This window comes from Nematolebias whitei, chromosome 10 (assembly GCF_014905685.2).
Source record: "Nematolebias whitei isolate Nwh7 chromosome 10, NemWhi1, whole genome shotgun sequence".
In the NCBI taxonomy this organism is placed as follows: Eukaryota; Metazoa; Chordata; class Actinopteri; order Cyprinodontiformes; family Rivulidae; genus Nematolebias; species Nematolebias whitei.
The window spans coordinates 6,183,424-6,193,010 of record NC_056507.1 but is presented as its reverse complement, the minus strand read 5'-3'; the positions used below and the strand labels follow the sequence as shown (position 1 = coordinate 6,193,010).

Sequence of the window (9,587 nt, the reverse complement as noted above, 5' to 3'; positions counted from 1 at the left end):
AACTGCCACAGAATGACCAAAGAGCTGCTGCAGAGGTACCAAAGAGCCGCCAAAGAGGTACCAAAGAGCTGCTCTAGAGGGACCAAAGAACTGCCGCAGAAGAACCAAAGAACCACAGGTTGCAGACCCATGTGGTTCATCACTGAGTTTACGGGCTGCTGCATGTGCTTCTAAAAGTATATTTCTAAATTGAAGTCATCAGATTTGTTTTTCCCTCGTGATCTCCACTTATTTTGGCCTCTGCATCTTTCCACTGTTGCCGAGGTAACACTCCAAACTTTGCTCTAAATGTACATGTGTGTGTGTTTCTATTATTCATTTTGTACTGAACTCATTACCACAGTTACAACTCCACCTCCTCCCACTCTCTCTCCAGCTGACCCACAACCGTTTACCGTCTTCTCCCGGACCAATCAAAGTCCTCAGCACCCTCCCCATTTTCTCTGCCATTCTCTCTTCTCTTTGCTAAACTTTGCTGTGTGCTGACAGAGCTGTCAGTCACTCCATTTATCTAATTTTTTACCCACCCCCCCTTTTTTTTGTTAACCATTTCTCCTATTTGTGGCCTTTAACTTCCACAGTCCTTCAAGGCTCTGTTTCCAAACAAGTAGACAAGTAGATACTTAACAATTAATTTGCAGGTGCCAGACTCTTTGTAGTATACATCATTATAATGTATATGATTCTGTCTTCAAACACTTATGCTAACCTTTAATCAGGCCTTCAAACCATCTGAACGTTTCTTTTCATTTCCTTCAAAAAAACACAATTTGCCATTCACTCCCTTTCATACTAAATAAATCTGCTTCACTACCAAACAGCTTTAGAAAAGATATATTAAAATAAGTATTTGAAATTTTTTGAAGTGGGGTTCTGTAGAAAATTCTGAGCAGGTAATATCTTACCTGTCAAAACCATCATTTTTTTTAAACAGTTACACATAATTCTGTTTATTTAGCCAGCACAAATTATGGTTGCAACAGCTAGCTCGTTAGCATTACCACATAGTGATATTATAGCATTGTAAAATTTTATAAAAATAACAATGAACTGCTATAATGTTTTTGAGATTGTTGTAATGCTGAGATGGCAGTAATCCGTGTTTGTATTATTCCAGCTTAGACTACCTGTTAGCTCTGATCAAGCTTAAACTGTTTCTCCAAACTAAGGTCATTCAAAGAGCTATCTTAAAATATTAACTGATCACAACCTTTAACAAAAGCCTAACTAACGAGTTCTTAAACGCTCTTTTAAAACTGCAGAATTAATGTCCTACAGTAACAAAGTTTACAATAGTTTTGCACTTAAGACCCTAAAAATGTACTTGTGTTAACAGCTACTTTTAAAAATCCAACATTTAACATTACATGAACATTTTAGCAAATAAATTGGTTAAAGAAACCGTATATTGAATCTATTTTTTAAGATGATTTTTTGCTTTGTTTTAACCTTTGCAGTAAATATGTACATGATGTATTTGTACATTAGATATCTTGCATTGAACAAATGTCTACAACAATATTATCTTAGTTCTGCTGCTATGGGCTTAGACTGCTGGAGGACAAACTGACCACACGTCCTCGCTCTGCTGCCGTCTTTACTTGATCTACTCTAACTGTTTGTATTTGTAATTATTTATATTGTAACATGATTTTTTTGTCTTTCCTCCAATATAAAATGCACCTGGACCCTTCTGTTCATTTGTTTTTACGTCCTGTCCTCTCAAACCCCAGCCGGTTGAAGCAGATTGCCGCTCGTCCTGAGCCTGGTTCTACTGGAGGTTTCTTCCTGTTAAAAGGGAGTTTTTCCTTTCCACTGTCTCCTTTGTGCTTGCTCAGGGTGGGAGACTGATGAAGTGAAGATTCAACACAATCTGCTCTTTCCTTAGATAGATCAATTTTACAAATTGGCTTTTTGAATGTATGTGAATGTTTCTGTTCAGTGCCCTGAGGCGACTTCTTTTGGGGCTATATAAATAAACTGAATTGAATTTATCATTTTTGAACAAGTACTATTTAACATGTTTACAAAAAACAAAATTTAACTTAAAAATAAAATACACATTGCTTTTCTACTTCCTCTCCCTCTTCTTCTTCTTCCTTTGCCTCTTCTTCTTCATCTTTTTCCTTTTCTTCTCCACCTTCTTCTTTTTCATAGTAGTAGTAGTAGTAGTAGTAGTAGTAATAGTAGTAATAGTAATAGTAGTAGAAGAAATAGTAGTAGTAATAGCAGTAATAGTAGTGATAGTATTATTAGTAGTAGAAATAGTAGTAGAAGTAGTAGTAATAATATTAGTAGTAATAGTAGTAGTACTAGTAGTAATAGTAGTGCTAGAAATAGTAGTAGTAGTAGTAGTAGTGGTAGTGGTAGTAATAGCAGTAATAACAGTAATAGTAGTAATAGTATTAGTAGTAATAGTAGTAGTAGATATAGTAGTAGTAGTAGTAGTAGTAGTAGTAACAGTAATAGCAGTAATAGTAGTAGCAGTAGTAATAGTAATAGCAGTAATAGCAGTAATAGTATTAGTAGTAATAGTAGTAGTAGAAATAGTAGTAGTAGAAGTAGTAATAGTGGTAGTACTAGTAGTAACAGTAATAGTAGTAGTAGTAATAGTAGTAGTAGTAGTAGTAGTAGTAGTAATAGTAGTAGTAATAGTAGTAGTAGAAATAGTAGTAGTAGAAGTAGTCATAGTGGTAGTACTAGTAGTAACAGTAAGAGTAGTAGTAGTAATAGTAGTAGTAGTAGTAGTAGTAATAGTAGTAGTAATAGTAGTAGTAGAAATAGTAGTAGTAGTAATAGTAGTAGTAGTAGTAGTAGTAATAGTAGTAGTAATAGTAGTAGTAGAAATAGTAGTAGTAGAAGTTGCAATAGTAGTAGTACTAGTAAAAGTAATAGTAGTAGTAGTATCCTCTTCTACATGGCTGCACATGACAACGTAAATAAAAACTAGTACTTTGTATACACTGCCTTGAATTATTTCATTGTGCCTTGATGGTGTATAGGATTATGATCTTAACAGAGAAAACAGATATTTCACTGATTAAAAAAATATTTCTAGTCCTTCCTAAATGATCGGCAATTTAATGTTTCCTATAGAAGCAGGAAGAAGCAACGCTTCAAAAGCAGCTGATCCAGTGAATTCTGCAGAAAGACCACATTCTGATCTCCCAGAATGCTTCTCTGCTGTCGTACTGCAAAGTGACATTTAAATGATCCTAGTTTGTCATCACTTAATATCTGAGCTGAGTAATGAGCCGGGATTTCAAAAACCTGCTTTTTTTCCTTCAGCGGGATTATTGAGTGTTTTGTGACTGTTGAAATGAAGTGTGTGCAGCCTTTTACTCACAAACGCTCTCATGCACACACCCACTTAGACACACACAGCGACTATTTCAGTAAGTTTTGGCAGCCACAGGCCAGCTGGAAGCAGCATAAGCGTAAGGTGATACTCAACAATGCCACTAACTGGCCAGGCCTCTCGTCTGTACACCAGCTATAATGACATTAACATGGCCAAGGCCAGCGCAAAGCCAGGACACACACACTAACGCACACACCCATACACAAAGGTAGCTGGGATCATTTTCAACTCATAGGGAAATGTCTATGCAGTCAATGCTTGAAATGAATGCTGTGGGATAAAAATACACATACAGCAAAATAAACAGCAACACACACACACAGAGAGACGTCACAGCGACTCCCTTTAAGTCAAATCAGCTCGAGTCATAAATAGCTCAACATTTAACAACGCAGCGCGCTGAGATATAATTTACAGACTTGAAGAAGCTGAATGTGCTGCCTCAGTACAATGCCATAAAACAAAAAGAACTGGGTGGAGACTTGAAATATCAAAAAGGGAAGAAACCGAGAGGGAAATTCAGTGGACGAACAGGAAAACGGCGCACAATCCAAGGTAAAGAGAAAGTGCTGCTCTCGTTTGCCTGCCGAGGTGGAACGTGTGAGTCACACTCCCAGACTCCAGCAAGTTCCATCCATGAATTGTTTAAGACAGAGCGAAGCCTCTGAGTACTTTACAAAATGAAGAAAAAAAGAAAATGGGAAAAAAAAAAACACACACAATCCTCAAAAATCTTTTCATTTCAATGCAAAAAAAAAAAAAAAAAAAAAGAGGCATTGTAGAAAATGTCTTTGAACGGCTGTTGTTAGGTAACGAAAAACAAACGGGCAACAAACACCAAGAACCGCTGTCATCCTTGAACCGGAAACAATTACGTCGAGACTTTCCAAATGAGCTTTTTATTATACGCAGCTATAAACCGAGCTCCTGCATCACGTCGGTTTGAAGCTGGAAAGTGGAACGTTTGGAAACTGGGATCTTTATTTATTTATTTATTTGATTAAAAGAAACAAAACAAATCTATTAAAAAAAACATTGAATGAAAAGGGTGCAGAAGGAAGAAGAAAATTCTTATATCTGCCCCTTATTTAAAAAAAAAAAACAATAATAAAAAACGACAAACAAACAACAACTTAGGATTGAACAATCTCCAAAGTGAAAACAAAAATATCAGGAATCCTTCGCTTGTCGCCATACTTTCCCAACGATTTTAACTTAATCATCTTTTTAAACACATCAAATGTTTTAGAAAATTTTATGGTGATATCAAGACAATTCCACAATTGTATTGGGGAATTACAACACAGCTCCTTCACACCAGTTCTAAATGGAGGTTTTACAAACATTTTCATTCCCTTAAGGTTATAATGACTCTTTTTTTTTTAACAAATTTTAATTGAATATTTGGGGATATATAATATTTTTTATGAGCTTTATACATGACTTGCAAAATACTATATTCAATCAAATCATGATTTTTTTTTATAATTTCAAATGATGAAATAATATATTTGATGGGTGACCATAGCACTTCCTAGAAATAATTCTTAAAGCTATTTTTTGTAAAATGAAAATAGGGTTTGTAATTATTTTGCATGCTTTTCCCCAAACTTCAATACAATAGATTAAATATGGAACAATCGTTACATTATACAATATATTAAAAGCTTTGTCATTCAAAAACTCTTTTACTTTATACAGTAATGCAATTGATTTAGCTATTTTTATTCTTGAGTAATTTACATGCGATTTCCATGTCGGCTTATCATCAATAACAACACCCAAAAATTTTAATTCATTAACTCTGTGAATTTCAATACTGTCAGTTTTAAACTTGGATAATTTTCTTTCTATTACTAAATATCATGTAGTTTGCTTTTTCCAAATTTAATGATAACTTATTAAGTTGGAACCAAGTTTGTATTTTTACAAATTCTGCCCATATAATCTCTAACATTTGTTCAATATCTTCAACCAAACAAAAAAAAAAAAGTAGCATCATCTGCAAGTAAAACACACTTCAAAACCCTGACACATCAACCAGGTCATTCACATTAAAAAAAAACAAAAAAAAACTTTTGTCCCAATACAGAGCCCTGCGGAACTCCACATCAGTTAACACAAAATTCAGACCTTACATCGTTTACCTGTACAAACTGTCTCCTATTATTCAAATAACTGGATACCCACTGTAGTGCTAATCCTCTAATGCAATATTTATTCAGTTTTTCAAGGAGAATGATGCGGTTAATAGTGTCGAAGGCCATTTTTAAATCAACAAAAACGTTAACACTTTGTTTTTGATCAACGGCATTTGATCTTACTGTAAGACACTTTAATGTGCCATTTTCTGTTGGACTTTAGGCGAAAAAACAAAAATTTCAAACATCATCAGAAATTTCTTTAACTGGACCTGCAGCCGACACACTAAACTTTTATGAATAAGTTAGCATAAACTATGATATGATTTAAATGTATAAGTTTGTCAGTGTTTACCAATATAATGACTAATATAAAAAAAAAAAATCACTTGGGACCAAAGGAAAAATGTTCAGCTGCTTTATATTTTGCCAGACTTTGGATGTTTTCTTCCTAAAGATGCAAGGCAAACAAGTCTAGAAGATTCAAAACAGCTTATCCTTGGAGTGCACCATTCATGACCTACTTGTGGGGGTTCAAAGTCTCCACCCCTAAAATATTTATGAGTTTCCCCATTTTTCTTATCTTTGCAAGCAACATGGGATGAGTTGCTCAGGAGGGACAGCTTGATCAGATTTCCTTTAAAAAAAAAAAATAAAAACAAATATCTGATCCCTAAACTCTACGATTAGCTCATCAGATTCACTGAAGATGTTTTGGAATTTGGATTTCCCCGGATGGTACAAAGGATCTTTGTCAGCTCAAGGGGGCAGAGTGCATGAAAAAGGACACATTTTGACTAAATTTAAGCGCCCTCTCAGACCAAAAAAGTTGAACTTCATTAAATGAACACACTCACAAACACACACCAACTAATGATAACATCATCCCTGATGTAAAAAAAAAAAAAAAAAAAGGCAGAGCATAGTCGAGGCAAGCGCACAAACACACAGTAACACGCCAAAACCATCACTTGTCATTGGCCCAGCTGCTCCCTCTTCAAAGCTGTTGGCTTCTGGGTGGCCGCGGAGATGAGAGCCGAAAAGAGAAGTTTTTAAGAACTGAACCTCACGGCAAAACACATCGAGGGCTCCCATAAATATTCGTCCGACTTCTCCGTCGCTATGCGAAGAGAAACCGTGGCCACTCGGCCAAAGGAACGGTGGAGAAAAATGTGACGGCAGAACGAGGATACGTGTCGCTGTTTGTTTGAGTGTACAGTTTGATAAAGGATTAGAGGATCAGTACTTATTAGTAAACTTGCAACACAATTTCATATAAGTTGGAATGTTATTTTAACCTTCAGTTAGTTTTCATTGGAAACAAACACCTCAGGTGGACACACCGGCTTACAAGGGTGCTGCATTCAGGGTCGCAAGAGTGAGTCCAGCTCACCTTTTCTTTTCAGAAACACACCATTTCCCAACCATTTGTCCTACTATTGCTTCATCCATCCATTTTCTATAATTCCTGGCAGTGACGATTTTAGCGTCTTTTTGGGGGTGCTCAAGCACCCCTAAATTTTAACTCCGCACCCCTGAAAAATAAAGATTTTTTTTTTTTGGCGGTTCTAGTTTGGGTTCTGTTTATTGCATTTATTATTCAATGCAAAAAATAAACAATTTTAAAAGGTGACAGATCATTGTAATAATTAGTTTATTTACATAATGTCTTTGATTGCGGGATGTCCGGCCCCTGAGCTGCTGGCGTTCAATAACTGTGCCCCCCCCCCGAGCAGTTTAATTGAACAGCCCTGCTTTAGAGGGTGGAATAAAGTTAATTCCATTTCCAAAACCTAAACTGAGTCTGGAAAAATGTAAAAGATGATAAAAATCCTGCGGCCGACCTCATGAGCAGCTCAATACAACAGTGATAAACAGGAAGTACCACATGTCCACCTGTACGAAGGTAACTGCAGGTAAATCCTCCATTTTCTGTCATAATTACATTGTATGCTTAATCGTTAAATTAAAGGTTAATGCTTAAAGCTAGTTGTGCTTTATTTTGTGTGTATACGTTGCAACTTCTAGTTGCATAGTTTAGTCTTTGTTATGATCAGTTAACACTAAAATGATTTTGTACAAAGCGTTTATTAGGCCATGTAATGTAAAGTGGAGCGCTACATCTGTAGCATCTTAGCTAGCGCGTCTGTATTGCACAACGCTAGCTTAGCGCTACTTCTTGTTGTGCCGAGCTCTCTACAATAGTTACTGAATCAAGTACTTATGTAGGTAAACGCAGAGGTTTAACAACCTGTTAAAATACACCAGAATGCAGAAAATGACATCTACTTTTTTTTTTATTTTCTGGGGGAGGACCCCCCCCCCCCCACACACACACACACACACACACACAAACCAGTGTGTCCCCCCACATTAAGAATGCTTCTGATGCTAATGACAACCATGTTGTTCAAGACAAGAGCCGTTGTCAGCACTGGGGGCTAAGCGCCCCTCAAGGGCAGATTCTAGAATCGCCCCTGCTTCCTAGTCATCATCTCAGGAAGCTCATAGTATGCCCTGGACAGGCCTCCAGTTTATCATTGTTCCACATTACAAGAAACAACCATGCATACTCTCATCTAAAATCAGTTAAAAAATGCCACTTAATGTACAGTACATATTTTTGATCTATGGGACAAAGACAGAGTGCCGTGAAAATAAAAAGCATGTACATGGGAAAGATCCTATTTCCACCAAAAAAAGTGTCAAATACGCGACCTTCTGGCTGCAAGACAACACTGCTAACAAACTGCTCCAGTGCGGAGCGTCTGACGGCAACATTATAGCTACAAGCAAACCAACATCATTTTTAACAAAGCTGTTTGTGGCTAAAGAACTTGTCAAGTAAACTACCCTAATCATCTCAGAGAAGTGTACTCGTGAAAAGCTGGGGTTAAACAGCCTGCATCCCTCCATCATGTTTTATTTTGTAGATCTTTACGAGTAATGCTGCAAAGTAAAATTATAATATTTATTGTTCTGGTTTAGTGCCTTTAAAAAAAAAAAAGCCACTTTACATAAAGACAATATGATTTTGTGTAAGATAATTGCTTTATAAGATTGCACTGACACAATCTGATTCAGATTTTAAGTGTGAAAATCTTCTTAATCATCTATGCACGAACGGCTTCTTACCTTGTTGCTGTTGTTGAGGCTCATGCTGCTGAGTGCCGTCAGTTTGGCCTCCAGACTCTGGTGTCCCGGCTGCTGCTGATGGTGGAGCTGCTCCCGGTGGAACTGCTCCCTCATGCTTCTGGCCTCTTGGATGGCTTTCATCACCGCGTCTTGGTCCCCAAACAATGCCGTGGAGTTAAGGTTGGCCAAGATGTCTGCAGAGGACAAATTAGTAGAAAGGGCTTATAGCGCAGATCTTAAATGGTTTACCAGAGACATTTATTGTTTTTTTTTTTTTTTATGTTTTTACTGATAATGATCCTGAAGGGATGAAGTCTATCTCAGCAGCTCCAAAAGATAATCCCTTCTAGATTTGCATCCAAAAGTTACTTTCTGAGAGTTTGAATAAAAAATAGGGATGACTCTCCATACAATGACAACACATTTTAGTAAAATACCTGTATTTTAAATTATATAATATATATATATTTTCAGATGCTGCATTCTTCAAGGGTCAAACCAACTTGCACAAATTGTTTTACGCCAGATGTCCTTCCTGATGCGACCATAGACCACCGAGCTACCACAGCCCTTTGTGTGGAGCAGAGAGCTGCTATCTAGGGTGCCCAAGGGAGCAGATGATGGGGGTTAAGAGCCTTGCTCAAGGGCTCAGAGTGGGCAAATGAGGGTGTTTCACCTTTCCCACCCACATTTTGATGTTGTCGGTCCAGGGAGTTGAACCGGCAACCTTCCGATCACAGGCCCACTTTCCTCTAACCTCTGCGCCACCACTCCCCCAGTACAATACCTGCATAACTGATAGAATTATAGCCATGTTTGCATTTGATATAATCGGCTGGATGTGACAGCCATCTTGAACCAGTTTGACTCTAAAGGTCATTCAGTTGTTGATGCACGTCCAGTGATTATTTTCTGAGTGTTTGAATTAAATCTGTGCAGTGGCTCGTGAG

General features: G+C 37.1%; 1 protein-coding gene across 1 annotated transcript in view; it reads right to left on the bottom strand.

The window, feature by feature from the left end:
• Positions 1–9,587, bottom strand: part of LOC119416093 (transcription factor SOX-6) — a 145,700-nt gene that overhangs the window by 13,560 nt on the left and 122,553 nt on the right. The window contains exon 11 of the mRNA XM_037683271.1: positions 8,638–8,831. Coding sequence (XP_037539199.1) covers positions 8,638–8,831 — 194 coding nt within the window. The remainder of the gene's footprint in view (positions 1–8,637; positions 8,832–9,587) is intronic.